The sequence below is a fragment of the Mytilus trossulus genome, chromosome 9 (assembly GCF_036588685.1).
Source record: "Mytilus trossulus isolate FHL-02 chromosome 9, PNRI_Mtr1.1.1.hap1, whole genome shotgun sequence".
NCBI classification, from domain to species: domain Eukaryota; kingdom Metazoa; phylum Mollusca; class Bivalvia; order Mytilida; family Mytilidae; genus Mytilus; species Mytilus trossulus.
Window position 1 is genome coordinate 7,000,783 of NC_086381.1, and position 17,951 is coordinate 7,018,733.

The window sequence follows — 17,951 nt, forward strand, 5'->3', positions numbered from 1 at the left end:
GTTTATCAAGCAATTAATGTAATGAATTTTACAAACAAAAACGATGGTATTTGGGGCTTTGTCTGCGGGGACAACAACACATTTATCATGGAGGTCAGATAGGTGTTTAGCAACATTTGGATCTTTGAAGATTGACCCAGCATGGGCATTGATGGACCCATTCAGTTTCTTAATTCTGATTTGTATTTACGACCTTACTGCCTTAATCCATTCGGATAGAGTGTCTACGTCTTCCTTCTCGCGCTTAGCCCATTGCCTGGCATAATCCTCGACTTAATCCATCAAAATTTTAAAGTTGTATTTCCAATTGATGGATTTAGGCTCACGATATTTCGGACCTTTCGATAACACGTTTCGTAGAGAAGTGTTATTAACAATGTTAAGGTCACCGGTAATAACGTGGCCAGCAGGATTATATGTGAACTAGCATAAGTGCAATCAGGAGGTTTAGACTTGAAGTCGTCAATATCGAGATCCTGCAAAACGCGTTTGTAATTGAAAATTTTAGTTGCAATAGGTTTGGTATAGGTATAAGAAATTATTGGTACAGACTGGTCTTTGAAATAAGGAGGTATTTTCGATTGAACTAGTTTATGATGAAGGATATTGCCTAGGTTGACGCCATCGAGACCTTTGTTGGCAAAGGAACGATTTAGAAAAGATCTTTTCTCTTTTTCATCTCTTCCAATGCGAACTGGTTTGTAAAGTCTGTGACTAGCAATATCCGAAATTATAGCTTGTAGTTTGTATTGGTTTGAATGAAGGTTTGTAACAGTGGATTCCAAACATAAATTGAACAAAGAATGAAGTTTTGAAAGGGGTATCAAAAGGGGTATCAAATGTTCCGAATAGTTGTAGGCAATACGTCTAGGGTTTTATGCCTGGGATAAAGACATCCTTATTATTCAGAATAATTAATACTTTTGCAAACAGTAAATTTTATTAAACCGAAGTGGAGACTAACTACATAACATAAACGGATACATAACATAAAAAACCTAATTACAAGCTGGACAATTACATAGCCGAATTTACCGAAGCCATTTCAACGCACAAAGTGACTTCGCATATCATATTGTTGAGTAGTTTGTATTAATGATAAATAGTATAAACATCTATCCTTATAGATTAAATTTTCGAATAAGGCTTTTTAAATGAAAAGCAAATGGAAGTTTTGTATATTTATTTATTACATAATCCCTTTGTACAAACAACACAAAGAACATCTGATTCATTGGTATACGGTGGACATCTTAAACTGCCACATTTGGTTCGTAAAGGATAAAACAAAGCTCCACTTTCCTCTCCATTCTTATCGTCTAATGGTTCTGCATTCTTGTCTACACAGGCGTAATCTCTTTTGTAATGTCCGTTATGACCACTCATCAGATAACCATTATATTCAGAGTTCCATCCTTTATAGCAAGTCTTCCGACCTTAATTATGATTGAACATATTATGAAAAACTGGAAATTGTAGATCCGGTGAGAGTAAAATGCATTTTAAGGTTATGACTTTAGGGATTTATGTTTTTTATTGCGTCTTATTCGTTAAACATTTTAACCAAATGCTATTATTATTTGATATTTGTATGATATGTAACAAATGATCGAAGCATTTGAAGTAATATATCTTTTTGAACTATTCACTTGCTTTCTGTTTTTAGTTTTGTTGCAAATATAAACTTTACAATTTTCTACATCTATATGCCAATTAATTAACGTTTTGCTATGTTTTCTAGCGAAGTTGTTGACAATGTCTGAATGCCATTATTTCGGTGAATTTGATGAACAAAAATTACTTAAAGCATACTTTAAATAGATAGTCTATAAGTATATTTAAGTTATGTTATATCAATGTATATATGATAAACAGCTTTAATTTCGAAATCAAATAAACAGTTATTGCTGTTTTACTAAGGCACTATCCGTGTTTGTATTCACTGATTTGTAATTCAGATAACATTCAAGGCAGTCTACAAAAATTGTAATGACATTTCTGGTTTGATTTCAGCAGTACACATTAAATTGATTAAATATCAAAAAAGTCCTAAACATTTTGAATCATGATCATCGTATTAATTCATATACCTGGTATCATCAAAACAGCTGCTTTTTTGTTTTTGGTAACACACAGAACAAGGAACCTCCTAGTTGTCCATACTCTCTGACCATCCTGGTGGCTTCATTGTTGAAGTAAGTTGGTATTCACCTCCATGTATCTGGTCATTGTCATATGATTGATGCTGTCCATTTTCCGGATCATTAGGCAGACATAAATAATTGACACCACCTCCCCTATATGAATAGTAAGTTCCACCGACTTGACCTGAACAGGAAAAATGTGTTCAAACATTATTACATATAACCAAGAAAATTTTAATTCAGCAAAGATATGGTATCATTTCAATGGGATAACTATCTATCAACGATAGGATGGTTCAATTAAAGAAAAGTGTTGATACAAACTTAAATTTAGTGGTATTGACTTTCTTTATTAATTTGTCGAAAAGTATATCGATTCGTGTACATGAATGAGCGAACGAACAAATCGATAGTTCCACTGAAGATTTTTCAGTTAACAAAATTACTATTTATATTACCTGTATAAACTAGATCAACTCCTTTTGGACAACTTTTCTTTCCCCATCGTATATAGGTTACTCCTAAAGATAAATACAAAAGAAAAGGTAAAAGTATTCCTGTTGATATCTTGCCCCTTTGAAAGGAAATATCGAAATCTAAAATTAGGATGATAAAAAAGAGGGGCAAAAGATACCAGAAACATTTAAACTCATAGATCGAAAACAAACTGACAAAAAAAATTACATATGGCACCACATATTTATCAACCAGTCAAATAAACACCCTAGTTATAAATTCAACATAGTTGTACATGATATATACATGTACATTCCTTATCATCACACTTGATTAAAACATAATGCAATTTTTGTAACTCAAAGCATGTTTAATTAAACAAAATCGATATAGTTAACTTGTCATTACATTATTTACATTTGTAAGTTGTCGTCCACTCTTTTGATAACATTAAACAGATACATTTAAAAAGATGATGTGGTATGATTGCCAATGAGACAACTCTCCACAATAGACCGAAATTCCACAATTTAAATCATTACAAACCTGTATTGAGTGTTTTGTTTTGCGTTGAACATTCGCCCTTTCTTAACGTGTGTAAGTAATGTTTCATCATATCTACCAGCGACTGATCTGAGGCTGAGAGGTCATAGTCCTTACAATCATGGCTGTACACAACCAGAATAACAGTTGCTAGCACAATTGTCAATTTAGCAAAAAACATATTGATTCTGCCTATAATATAAATATAGAATGGTTTAAAATCTTACATCATTCTCTGTATAGAGTTGTTGAGTGTAGCAAAAGTGTAGTGTTTATTTGCAATGAATAGGTGTATTTGATGAAATTTGAGGTTTGAAATATTGGCTTTTTAAGAACGAACATTTTGACAAACTATTGCTTTTGTTTTGAAATTAAAAAAAATCTCCTGTATTAACACAATAAAGATATCTGACAATACACAACCGTTACGACAGAACAGTCAAGTATTCGCATGTTCAATATTATCATTGAAAAAATATTGATCAATTATTAACTTTTCTAAATAATTTGAATGCTAAAATCAACATACATATGTATTTTTCCTTGATTCCTACTTGTGATTTACTGAAGATTGTTGTGTAAATCGGTGCTATTTCTGCCTTTTACACCGTATGGTATGATATCGTTTCTGAGATTTAATTATGAAAGTAGATATTTTTACCACATTAAACTAAAGGTACTATAACAGATTTAACATACCTTTCCTTCTGGTCCGTTTTGAAATGGCAGAACAATATATCTAGCTAGCCAACGTAACAAAGCGGTCGTTTTATTAACATATTTACGTTATCTTTTGCAAACGAATGATGAGTTATTTGCGTGACTAGATATTGATTTATTTATACATACATGTAATATGTATATAAAATATTCAGTATAAAAACAAGAATATTGGGATGATTGCCATTGAGACAATGTTTCACCAGAGACCAAATGACATAGAAGTTAAAATCTATTGGTCACCGTACGGCTTTCCATACAGAGCAAAACGTATACCGCATGGTAACCTATACATTAATCAGAAGTGCTCAGTTCTAACGAGAAAATTGACATCATAATTTATGACAAAACCAATCACCGAAAAAACAATTATGATATACAGTAAAAAAATAAACATTGAAATATATACATGTTCCTGACTTAGGACAGGGACATACATGCACAGAATTGGCGGGATTAAGCATGTTTTAATGTTGCTCTGGAACAGTGGTGTAACATATGAACAAACAATAAAAATTAGTTGAAAAAGACATCACTAATCAGATTGATACAAGCAGAAAAGCAAGTAACAAAAACACAGAACGAACGTGTCAGGGTATTTATTATCCCCACAACAAAAATAAGCCATTCACCCTAATTGTGAGAGTATTTAAAAGGCATTACTTATCCCGTATTAGTCTTTGATCAAATTGCACTTTGCAAACTATGCAGAATATATTTTTTTTTAAATTAAACAAATTTTGGCATAAGTAACGTTTTATTCTGTCCAGTGCTATTGACACAATTTCACATTACATTTCATTGCGTATAAAAATACATCACTGTAAGTTAACCAAATCAAATGTTCACCTCTTTTGTAACTGTAGACAACTTTTAGTAATCATGTAAATAAACTCATCAAAGATACCAGGACTAAATTTAGTATTTACGCCGGACGCTCGAATCCACCAAAATCGAAATCCGAAATAAAAAAGTAATGGTGCTTTAAAATATCAAAGATATATATTTTTATGACCCAGAAATGTTTAATTTCAATGAAATGTAGGAATGACTACCTTCAACCATCAATTTTAAGGGAATGCTTTTGTCGATAGTTTCGTGTGTACTTTTTTGTTTACATCGTTAACATCGTTTACATCTTAGTGTTAATATCGAGTCAACACTGTTTGTATATTCTATATCGAGTCTATACATTTGTGTTTACATTGTCCTCATCGTATTCATCGTGATGTTGACAAAATCGGTTCGACATTGTGTACATCGTAATCACAATACGAATGGTGTATAAATGAACCAAGTCTATACTTGTGTTACTACCATTGACATCTTATACATCGTGATGTTGACAATCCCGTTTCCACATCGTGTTTAGTTGTATATAAAGTCTATTCCTCTTTGTTCACATCGTGTTCATGGTTTACATGTTGAAGTTGACATATCATATTTACATCGTTAACATTAGGCTGATGTTGTGAAACAAGTCTTTACCATTGTATTTACATCGTTCACATCGTATACATCGTGATGTTCTATATTATGTCTATACTTCCCTGCTGACATTGTTCACAATGCCCGTTAAACGTTCTGCGTTGAAGACTTTACCATTACCTATAATGGTATACTTTCATAAAATGTTACTCTTACTTGTCTCATTGGCACTAATATCTTTTATTATTTAACCCGTGAATGTCACATTGTATACCCTGTCTGAAACGGAACTACACATATATTAGTGACTATCTCTGTCTATTAAATTTTCAACCAATACCAGTCATTCACTAAAATTCATCAACAAGTATATGTAATCAGTACATTATTATTATATCTAATAGTTTGTGTAATTCTTTCAAATACAGGTTTTCCATCTTGTCATCTTTATCTTAAAAAAAGAACTTGATATTTCCCAATTACAAAATAAGCATGTTTCGTATCACAAGCCAAGTAGTCAACACTTCGCTGTTGACATGAATATCAACAACGTGGTATTTTTTTTTTAATTTCCTGTTTTCAAAACGACGATGTTTTCGAAAAACCCATCCCAGGCATAGATTACCTTAGCCGTTTTTGGCACAACTTATCGGAATTTGAGATCCTCAATGCTTTTCAACTGTGTACTAGTTTGTTTTTATACATATTTTGATATGAGCGTCACTGATGAGTCTTATGAAGACGAAACGTGCGTCTGGCGTACTAAATTATAATCCTGGTACCTCTGTACTACCATTCCATAGAGAACATTAATGTCACGTTGTGTTTTAATAACATAAGATCTTGATACAGGAACCTCCTGTGTTTGATTTATTTCTTCCAATCCATGTTGCTCCGGTTTTTGAGAAAATGATGACTTTTAACCCTGAACACTTTTCAAAATACAATGTTCGCGCAAAATAGAAGTGGTATCATCAGCCAACCGTGAAATTTTTCAGTATCCCCGATTTTCATTCAAGATATCTGATTGTTCTTACGAATACTTATTGCAACCAGTTTAACAGCGTTAAAAAAAGGAGACAAGGAACACCCTTGTCGAACAAATCTCTCAACTCTGAATGGCATAGAACTTAATCCATTATTAACGACCAAACTCCCCGGTAGTTCCAGCTCCGATCCGTATACGGGTCCGCATACTACTCTACACTAATGGAGTAATTGAAAATAGTTCTGGAACGGAAACGATCACTGTACGGAGTTTGATAAACGACAAGACTAGATATATTTGGGTATGAAGTTAAAAACAAGCTAGCTAATACGCCAGATTAAATCGTGTATACCAAGTAAGGAATATGACTGCTGTTTTCCATCCATTACAATGAGTTTGAGGTTTTGATGTTATCATTTGAAATGGAACTTTCTATTTTCAACTTACCTAGTATTTTGGTGTGTTTTGTTACTTTACTTTTTGATTCACTGAAATGTACATCAATTGATGCATTTATCCTGCAAAAATATATAAAAACTTCTCATACAAATCATCGTTTATAAATTGCTGCTTCAAAGATAGAGGTTTGCTTCTTACAAAGAAGCTACAAGACCAACATATGAAATTAAGTCATCCCTTCAATAATTTTACAGACACTATCAGTTTGGCTGACGAACCGCCAACTCGTTGTTGAGTTGATCACAAACATCTGTGGTATACATTAAGGATTCGACACAATTTGCAAAAACTCACAGATACTCTTATGGATATAAAAGGAAATGCAAAATATCTACATGTCAACAATGTCCTTACAATTGTTCACTGATTTCATATTCATCCGTGAATAATCGGAACAATCCGTGAGTATCATATACTGCTTGTAAGCCGTTCGCGACAACACGTCACGATTTGTAAGATACTAGTAAAAATCCGTACATAGATCAATTGAAAAGAAATTCACATATCAAATCGATACAAAACAAATGCAAACTCTCACAGATAACAAAGACGACACTCAGTACAGATCTGTCAGTATTCAAAGTAATTTAATGATAGTGCATAGCCAATAACGTCTACTACAAAAGATGTACCATAGACTAAGAATATGAATACTGAAGCTTTTTAAGAGAGCCGTGGTGTAGTGGTTAGTGCATCGGACTACTTACACAAAGGTTCCTGGTTTGATTCCCGTTCGGGATGAAAATTTCAGGAACTCAATTTCCGGCTCTCCCTTGACAATATTTGCGAGTATGGTCTTAAGGAAACGATGATAGTCCGGGGAGGGGACGATAAATGGCTGACCCGTGTTAAGAGAGAGCCATATATCTTGCACGTTAAAGACACCCTTGTAGATTTCGAAAAAGAGTAGGCTAATGCCGCTACAAGGAAGCACTCGCACCCGCAAAGTGGAAAGGGATTAATATAAGTTGCAAAACTTGTTTCCCAATCCACTATAAATAAATATGTTTAAACTAATACTGTAGTTTTTCTGCAGATTTGTTTGGCAGTTTGGTTTTAATCTCATTGACGTATATCATGTATATCCAATCTATTGTATCATTATAAGACAGGTTGGTCTTGTTTCGCTACAAAAGAGGAAGTAAAAAATCTTTTGTTTTTGTCTGTTGGTTGTGAATAAACCTCATTGAAGTATATCATGTATATCCCATCTATAGTTTGTATAAATAAAAGACAGGTTGGTATTGTTTTGCGACAATAGAGGTAAAAAAGGTATTATGTATTTTTCTGTTGGTTATGACTAAATAAATTGTGTGGATTTGTTTGATTTCGGATATAACATTGTTGAGCTGATTTTTAGACGAACTATATATACATATATCGTATAAAAAAAGAGGTGGTATGATAGCCAATGGCATAACTCTCCACAAGAGATCAAATAACACAGGAATGAACAACTATAGGTCACCTGTACGGCCTTATTTTGATGTCATTTTGTTTGAAGTGTTTTTCCATATTTTGCAATGAGTACTTATACTTTAGAAAATGTATAAATACTTTGAAGAGAATTGAAAAATGGAAATACAGTGTATCAGTAGACAAAGAGTTTATAGGAATCTTATCTCTTAGAACCCACTTGACGTTAATACGTACATCTCAACTGGATAAACAAAAATGATACAAAGAAAGAACATTTATAATTAACAATAAGAACACTCTTAAAATGAATAAAAAGTAGGAAAAAATCAATAAAAACCTTCAATGAGTGTCTTACACTTCACTCCAACAGTACCTAGATACATTATTGTCCCACTTTCCCATTCAAAACTGCAATCCTGTAAATCGTTGGCATTCGAAGGACATGTAATGTCGTCTATCCACATTTGTCCATATATAGGGGGGATGTTATAATTGTTGGTCACCTCTCCATACCCATAGAATAATTGGTTGAACTTGGCTTATGGCGTCGGTCATTTAATGTTTATAAACATGATATATATTAAAAAAAAAAACATTATTTTTCTAATTTGCAACTATATATTACATGACATTTTTAATATATCTTTTACAGGTGATACAATATATCGTAGGCTGAAAACATTTCATGATTGATTCTCCTGAAAAAGCATTTTTGCTTATAATGAAGCTATGTTACTTAGAGTACTAAATGATGAGGTTGAATTCATCATGTCAACAAATTTACAGACGGTTTCATAAGCTGTTTAACCTGAATTGAATAAATGTTTAACTTGCATAAGCATCGAGCCTGGTATTACACGTGGATTCAAAACGACTAAACTACGTTCTTTCTCTTTTCATGGCTAATTATGAGTTTTCAATGTCTCTTTGGTATCTTCTGCCTCTTTCTTTATATGTTTTATTGTGATTTAGTAAAGTATATTCCATCTGCGAACGTCTGATCTCAAATCGACAAATCTATTCAGTAAAATCATCCTGTATTGAAACGATACAACACTTATGTACCATAAATTATAACTACTTACTACGGGTCCTTGCTTGTTTGAGACAATAACAATCAAAACCAAAGGGTAAACAAAGACTCACAAAACCAAAGAACATTTACATCAACAGTTATGAATAATAATTAAAAATCAACAAGAACTCTACTAAAAGCTGGGAATGAAATCAGGTGCTCCGGAAGGGTAAGCATTTCCTGGCATTTTAAGGTATAGCATCAAGCTTGTGCAATGCTCGATAGATACATCAAACATTCATCCTAATATTTTGCCCGCGTCAGACGGCTTAATTGTACGGTAATGTGGCATCAGTATAACAATGAAATTATTGTTATACTCACGTATATCCCATCATTCTACAAAACACGTCTGCTTCCGAATTACCAATCGAGGTGTCTGCCAAAGGTACCCAAACATTGTTATGAAAAATTCTACTCGTTGTTAGTTTTCTTTATTCGTCCTTACTAGTCGTACACGCACTTCTGGATTTATACCTTAGTGAGAAATTCAGTTCAAGAGAAGTCTGAGTCTGATGTCAGAAGATGTAATAAAAGAAAATAAACAAAATGACAATAATACATAGATAACAACAGACTTCTAGCAGTTAACTGACATGCCAGCTCCAGACTTCAATACAACTGACTGAAAGATTATGATGTCATCATATGAACATCAGGCACAATCCTTCCCGTTAGGGGTTTAGTATCATACAATCATAACATATATGAGAAGAACATAACCCGTATCATGCCAACAACTGTTTTTTGAATAAATGTGTTTAGTTCCGATGCAAAGACACTATAAGTGAATCAAAATTAACGCCAACATATGCAATCTGATTGTTGCCTATACACTTTCTTATTTCCGTATCGGTCCAACATCGTATAGCCAATGCCATAGAAATTCCAACGTCACATCCACATGATGTTGCTTCACATCGTTCTCCCCAGTCCGTATGCTTACATTCATCAAAATGCATTGCGTTCTCGGGGCACGAGACGTTCTGTATATACTCTCTTGTCATGTCCAATGAACTATTTGAGAGGTAAATATATTGTTTCCTATAACTCATACCACCAAATCTAGAGAAGATTTACATGTTCTGAAAGCTAGCAAACAAAGACATGGCGTCATATAACAAACAAAATCCGGCAGTAGGTTTTCCCATGTATGAGTACGGATGACAAAAGTGGTCTTAATACGTCATACTTTCTGCAGGATTTGATAGATTTGTTCTTGTGAAGGAAAAATATATGCATTAGGGAGCTTGTGCATGTACTGAAATCATTGAAAGCCTCTGTTACACAGAATTATTTCAGTAATAGCAAAGTATCGGGAATTATTCCAGTAAAGCGAAAGCTTTACAAGCTCAGTTTTAAAATATGAATTTCGACTGTCTGATATCGTTAAAAATCACAAAACTGAAAAATGTATTATTTGTAATAAATTAGATCAATTTCTTTTCTTTTAAAGACAGAAACTCCTCCAGAATGACAAATAAAACTATACTATGTAGGTATAGCCGAATTAAATCCTGCAAATTCCACCATTCATATTAGTTAATAAATATCTATATATATCTCAGTTTTATTAATGGTAAGAAATCAATGCTTACATTTTTAACTGCAAACCTTTTGACTGCACAAATGTGAGTGAAAATAAATGCAGTCGTAATACAAAATTTACGTTACGAAATAAAAGTGATTGTAAATTATAAAATCCCAAAAGTCAAAATAAAGGTCACTGTGCTACCTAACTTTAGTTTGTAAATCACCGCATTTTAATTTGCATCTGGGGTCAGTTTCACAACGAATCTTACGACTAAAACTGGTCGTAAGTCATGAATAGTTCCGTTTACTTACGATTAATCTTGTCCTAAGTTTTTTTGAGAAACCGACTTCTGCAACTGAAGTTTGGTAAACCTTAGTTTTGCAGCTATATATGTCGCGGGCAGGATTCCATTATGATTGGATCAATATCACATTGACCTGATTTTAGTTTATGACCATTTCCTATTATATGATGTATATTCATATTTAGTTTAGAAAACCCAGGTTCAACGGTTCAAACGATATGGACCGGACACAAACCAGACAAGCACGAATCAAACAATGTTTGAAAACTTTATGGCTGAAATGTCAATGCCAATGTCACAATGAACTGATTTGATTTATGAAGAAGCACGTGCCATCCCATAAATACATCTCTGAACTAAGTGTGTTTAACATCAGTTCTATAGTTCAAAACAATGCATTTTATATTTGAAATCATTTGATTTCCGATCTTGACACGGTTTGTAGGATGTTAACAAATAGGAGACTATTGTCGGTGTTGATGTGACAAAGACGTCTACTTTTTACTCTCTTTAATGCGTTGTTTTCTCTCCCTTTTACTCGTCCAACTTACAAATATTTCATCATATTTTTTTTATTTTGTATACCCCTTTTTTGTAGAAAGTACCGTTTTACATATAGCAGAGTGAAAACGTCAAAATGACGTCAATTATCGCAAAACCATGAACGATATGCGACTAAGAATCAGAGAGACGTTATCAAAGTATCGTGTAAAGTAAAATTTGAATTATCTATATTACCAGCTGCTTCAAATAATACAATAATACTACAAAAGTGTTATTCTTTCAATTTTTTTATGAATGACCTTTGACCCCAATTTTAAAAAAAAATGCACCATATTTCACTTTTACGACCGGGAAATATGGAATCTACACATTTGTTCCTTTCGAATGATATATAATATAGCTGTGTGTTAGATAGGTGCATTAAAAATATTTTTTAGGTCTGAATGTCACTCGCCTATAAACAGTTTTCTTATTAAATGTGCCGAATGGTGCTTACTTAATTTATTTAACTATAAAATGTATAACTGAACTTATGAGATCATACTTACGCACTTGATATTAAACAGATCTGTTATTTCGTTAGACGAAGGATAGCTATTTTTCTTGTTCGCTTACGAAACGGTAGACAATTGAATTTTAAAAAGTGAAATCTTGTAATTCCCAACACAAATAACCTTCCTTTATAATCGAAATGAGCAAATGGTGGTTGTTTAAAATTCACGTCTTACCAACTATTATATCAATAGGTCAGCTTGTTTATATAGAAAAAAACAGCGGGTCAAGTGCATATATAATACATGTAATAAAGACGATGAATTTTGAAAAAAACAGAAACAAAAACAAAATAAATAAATTTTGAGGCTATCAGATAAAAAAACATATCGTCCAGTGTATAGTATTCAACCGCATGTTCTTCACAAATTAAATTATTCGGCATGAAGCACTTATGATGAAGTGTCATTATGAAATATACAAAATATGAAGTGACACGACACGAATGTAGATAAAAGACAAAAGAGAGGCGAAAGATACCCAGAGGGACAGTCAAACTCGTAGATCGAACATAAACTGGCAACACCTTGGCTAAAAGAGACAAAAGACAAACATATACATAATAATTCACAAGACACCATATAGAAAACCAAAAAATAAGCTTAAGAACGTGTTGATCATGTTATTACAAACCCGGCAAATAGTATATTTCGGTAGGTCACGACATATTAAAGTTACATTGCCGATATCATCTGTGAAACGGATATTCCATAACGGTCAACATAGGGATGATTTTAACTTCATCTTTGGGACTGTTGGTTAAATAGCTTCCTGGTGAGAAGCAAACCTCTATCCAGGAAATGATAGAGAATACCAGGAAGCTGAAATCATCTCTTTTATCGTAAAGTTTTGTTTTCTTTCGACCCTCATTGTCAATTTCTAGATGTAAGTCAAGATATGAGACAGACTAAACTGCTGCTATCTATACATTAACGAAACAAATATGTTGTCAATTAAGAAATCAAAAATCTTGATAATGCAGTATCAGATAATATATTGTTTAAATCAGAGTGGTTCTTTTCAAAGTAGGATGTATCTCTCTCTAAGAAAAAATACATGTATCTTCGTTTGCCTTTCTTTTTTGCGTGGTATTCCTCCATACCTGCATAAATAAAATATTTGTTATTTTATTTTACGAAATGGCAGCTATATTTCAAGGTTTAACAAGAGCGCCATATTTAAAAAAAAAAGAAGAGAAAAACCAACCTGTATGATATTTGTGTGTTCGTTTATATTGGTGGGTCCAGAAACCTTTTGGAAACGTAGTAAAACCGATATGTTTTCTTTTAAACATTTTTTACAACATTTTGTTATTTTGTTTATTGTTCGTTTATATTTATATGACGACATTTCTTGCATTGAATGTTTTTTTCATTTATATCTGAGAAACCAGGCAGTATTTAAAAAAATTTGAAACACATGACTATTGAAAAAAAAGGTAATCAAGTTCTTGAATTAACGCATGCATTTATCATAAACTAAGTCTTCTGTGCACGATCGTAAAATTTTTTACGCATTCATTTCGAAGAGTTTAATTATTCGGTCAGTGTTGTTTTGAAACTATTGTAGCTAACTAATTGTCGTATTTTAAAGCTTTGTGACCGATTTTCACCTTTCTTAAAAATCAACAAAGTTACATGGATATTCAGATAATACTTTATTTAGATGAAGGAGCGATGTTTACGTGTGTAGATTTTTTCAGTCAATTTGGTTAGCTATAAAACCAGGTTAAAATCACTATTTTCTACATAGGACAATGTAAGAACAAACCTGTACTAAGACAGGAATATGACAGTTGTTATTCATTTGTGGTATTTTTTCGAGATCTCGATTTTGTAATTGATTAGGAATTTCCGTTTGAAAATTCCCTCGGATAACTGTTTGGTTCGTTATTTTTATGTTTATGTATTTCGCAGTTTGATGTAACGTCTATGTTCTATAATAGAACCATTGTACAATTTGTGTGTAGGAGCCAGCTGAAGCCAGTGTTTTGGTGCGATATATTCACTTAGTGTTGATAAACTATTGGTTGCTTCTGCCTGTTATCTACTCGTTGGCCCGATTTTTATCTATTTTTTAAAACACTTTCCCCGTTTCCATTCTCAAATTAAAGTTATAAAAAGACCTTTGTATTACCAAGTTTAACCTTGAATTCCATAATTACAACGATATATTATATGTTTTGAATAATTTAACCAATTTGATTTAACCAGAGTTACATTTTCAAAAGTAAGACTGAAAACAGTCGATATTAAAGAAATATTACACAATTTTCTTTATTTGTCTGATTTTTTTTTATAGATGCTGAAACAAGCGTTATAAGCAATCAAATGATCAGATCAAAATTAATGAATTGGTCACGTATCAGTGATACAAACCCTTTTTGTAAGACAGTAGTTTTAATCAAAATCGTAGCCGTCGGGAAGCCAACTGAGACCATTTACCAGAATAGTCCTCTCATTTAGACAGAAAGGACAATCAAAGAAAAAATGGTGCATGTCCTAAACTCAATATTCAAATCATATTTACATGTTGGATCAGATATAATGTTAGCTTTTCACAAGTCACAATTTGAAAGTTTAGAGATATAGTGTTTAATGCTTTACTCAAACTGTGAAGACTCATCATCTTTCTATTAGAGATATTACGAAGATAGTGTAAGTTGGTTTTAATTATCATTATGTATACCACTAGATATCTGATATAAATGTTACATATTTGTATATAAAAAGTCAATATCTAGTCACGCAAACCCCTCATTATCCTATATTATATATAATATAGCACCAGCTGCCGTGATAATGTTGTAGATCATATTGGGCTTTCAAAACAGACTAGAAGGAGAAAGGTATGGTATTAACCTGTTTACTCTACATAATAAGTAGAAAGCAACATTTACACTGAAAAAAAATTAACCAAGTAACAATACCAGGCGTATATTGTTGTTCATAGGAGCTGCATCGCTTTCAATTGAATTGGTCAATTGCATACAAAATACTTCGGCATAATACTGTCCACTGTAATTAGTCATGGAAATTAATCCTTGATCTACATTTGTTTTATATACAATATCATTAAAGAGATAATATACATGGCAATTTTGCATTTTAGAATCGTGAAGTATTTTAATTTAGATAATGCAAGCTTGTTTTGGTTGGATTTTTTTAAATATAGACAGTAAGCAACATACATTCATCCAAAAAGGTAACACCAATTGAATATATGCCACATCTTAAACAAACGAGATCAATAAATGATAAATTCAAGCTATTCTAAACTAAACCTTTGATTATTTCGCGGATCCATAATGTGTGAGATAACAATTTTTATTCTTTATGAATTACAGAATCAATATGTTGTTAGCTAATGTTGAATTTGTACTAGCAACTGTAATAATAGTTGTGTACAGTCATGACTGTAAGGACTATGACCTGTCAGCCTCAGATCAGTCGCTGGTAGATATGATGAAGCATTACCTTCATACGTCAAGGAAAGAAACATGTCCACAACAAAGCAAAACATCCAATACAGGTTGTTTTAATGTTATCAATGATTATGTTATTTTATTAACATTTAAATGTTGAAGGAAACGCAAAAATGTAAATTAGAAAACAAATTATATTAATTAAGATTATAAAGTTGTTTTGAATATACCCATTCGTCACCAAAAACTATATACATCATATGATATTATGTTAAAACCTTTTTATATAATTAAAGTGGTATTTAGCTGTACAAATTTAATTATCCTAATTGATTTAAACTCTTCAAAGTAGCCATAAATAACAAGCAGGCTTATAAGTTTTGTTATCATAACTTTCAATTTTGTGTGCTTTGTTATATCTGTAGGAGTGACCTATATACGTTGGGGAAAGCCAAGCTGTCCAAAGGGAATTGACATAGTGTATACAGGTTGTTTAATTTTATATTTGTATTAGATTCATTAATTTAGTTTGTGTCACACTTATTTAAATAACTTTAAATATCGTCAGTAGTGTTTTATATTTGCTTTTTCAACTATACCTCCGAATAGGATATAAATACTATTTGAAGAAATGTAAAATGATAAATATTTTGATATAATGAACGTGTGAACAAACTCGTTTCTGTGATTTAAAAAGCCGACTTATTTGTTTTGAAGGATGTTTGTCTCATTTGAATGATATTTTTTAACACTAAAGTTATGTTTTACAATTAATATTTTGAACCCATAGTTTTTTTTTCAGGACAAGTCGGTGGAAATCAATATTCGTATAGAGGAGGTGGTGTCAACTATTTATGTCTCCCTAATGATCCAGAGAACGGACATCATCAATCATATGACAATGATCAGGTACATGGGGGTGAATATAAACTTGATTCAAAAACTAAACCATCAGGATGGTCAGAAAGTATGGGCGACAAGGAAATACCATGTGCTGTGTGTTATCAGAAACGAAGATCAGCTGTCATGATGATTCCAGGTAAAATAAGTAAAACAATATCCGAAATGCAGATCATTTCTAAATGCAATTGCAGATACTTTGATAGTACGGATATCATATTCAAGGCACAATACAAATACTTCGTGTTAAATTTAAGAACAAATTCATTTTTGTTTTCTAACTCAAAGTTATGTTTTGACATAAACTTGCAACTAACTTAAATATCATGCCGATTATTCAACCCGCTTACATAAGTAACAATGCCATTAATGACGATGACCTTGTTTTCGCCTATTGTTAAATGATTAAACGTTTCGAAATCTTATTCTTTCTTTATTCTTAGGTAAGGTAATATATCGAAAAACAAATTAATTCACCATTGAACATCTAAATAAAATAACTTGGCATAAATTTGATAGTAGTGTTTAATCATAGATATCACATGATGCTACTATGTATCGTTTTTGTTCAATCCAAAATATTTTAGGTAGACAGACTTGCTATAAAGGGTGGAACTCAGAATATAATGGTTATTTGATGAGCGATCATAAAAGTCATTTTAAAAAGGACTTTGCCTGTGTTGACAAACATGCAGAACCATTGGATAAGAAGAATGGAAGTGGAAATGGAGCTTTATTTTATCCTCTTCGAACTAAATGTGGAACTTTAAGATGTCCTCCGTATACCAATGAAGCAGATGTTCTTTGTGTCGTTTGTACAAAGTAAAACAATTCTGAAATAAACATTTGTCTTTTGCTGAAAAATGCCTTAGTCTTAGTTTATTTAGGTAAATCACGACAGATGAACTAATGACAGCTTAAGCTTGATATGCGGTTTATTGTTGAAGGTCGTACGGTGACCTGTAGTTATAAATTTTAGCATTATTTTGTAGGTCTTTTCGAAGACTTATCGCATTGACATTTATTACATATTTTCTTGTTTCTAATTAGCCATTGAACGAGGCTGACACGTTCTGTTTTTCTTTACGAAAATAAAAGGATTAGTTGTTATTGACCTTTTATAGATCACACCATTGCAGGTTCAATGATTATGGATGGTTGGCTTTCAAATATTCGGCTTTTAGGCATTTTATCATTCAACCAAATAATTAATGTACGATGAAGTGTGTACTTACCCCATGCACCCAATCATTGATTTTAAAATTTGAAATAAATTACAGATAATTATTTAGATACGTTGATGCTTACGGTAATATATTAGGATAGACAGTGAATATCACTTAAAATCGATAAACAGTTGTGACAGCGAAAATCACTATATTTCATGTTCGAATGGTATCTATACTTGTCAGTTGGAGTCATCAGTCAATGAAGAAGTAACATGTATTCAATGAGCTTTCATATAGACGAATTGTATCAAGTAACACTACAGAAGTCAAAA

The 17,951-nt window shown here is 32.3% G+C and overlaps 1 protein-coding gene across 1 annotated transcript; it reads left to right on the forward strand.

Annotated features, from left to right (window-relative positions):
• The first annotated feature begins 15,479 nt into the window (after positions 1–15,479).
• On the forward strand, positions 15,480–17,282 carry LOC134683536 (short-chain collagen C4-like). Its single transcript, XM_063542847.1, has 4 exons — positions 15,480–15,657; positions 15,976–16,038; positions 16,353–16,589; positions 17,038–17,282. The coding sequence occupies exons 1-4, from the start codon at positions 15,480–15,482 to the stop codon at positions 17,274–17,276; spliced, it is 717 nt and encodes a 238-aa protein (XP_063398917.1). The 3' UTR covers positions 17,277–17,282.
• Positions 17,283–17,951: the final 669 nt, after the last annotated feature.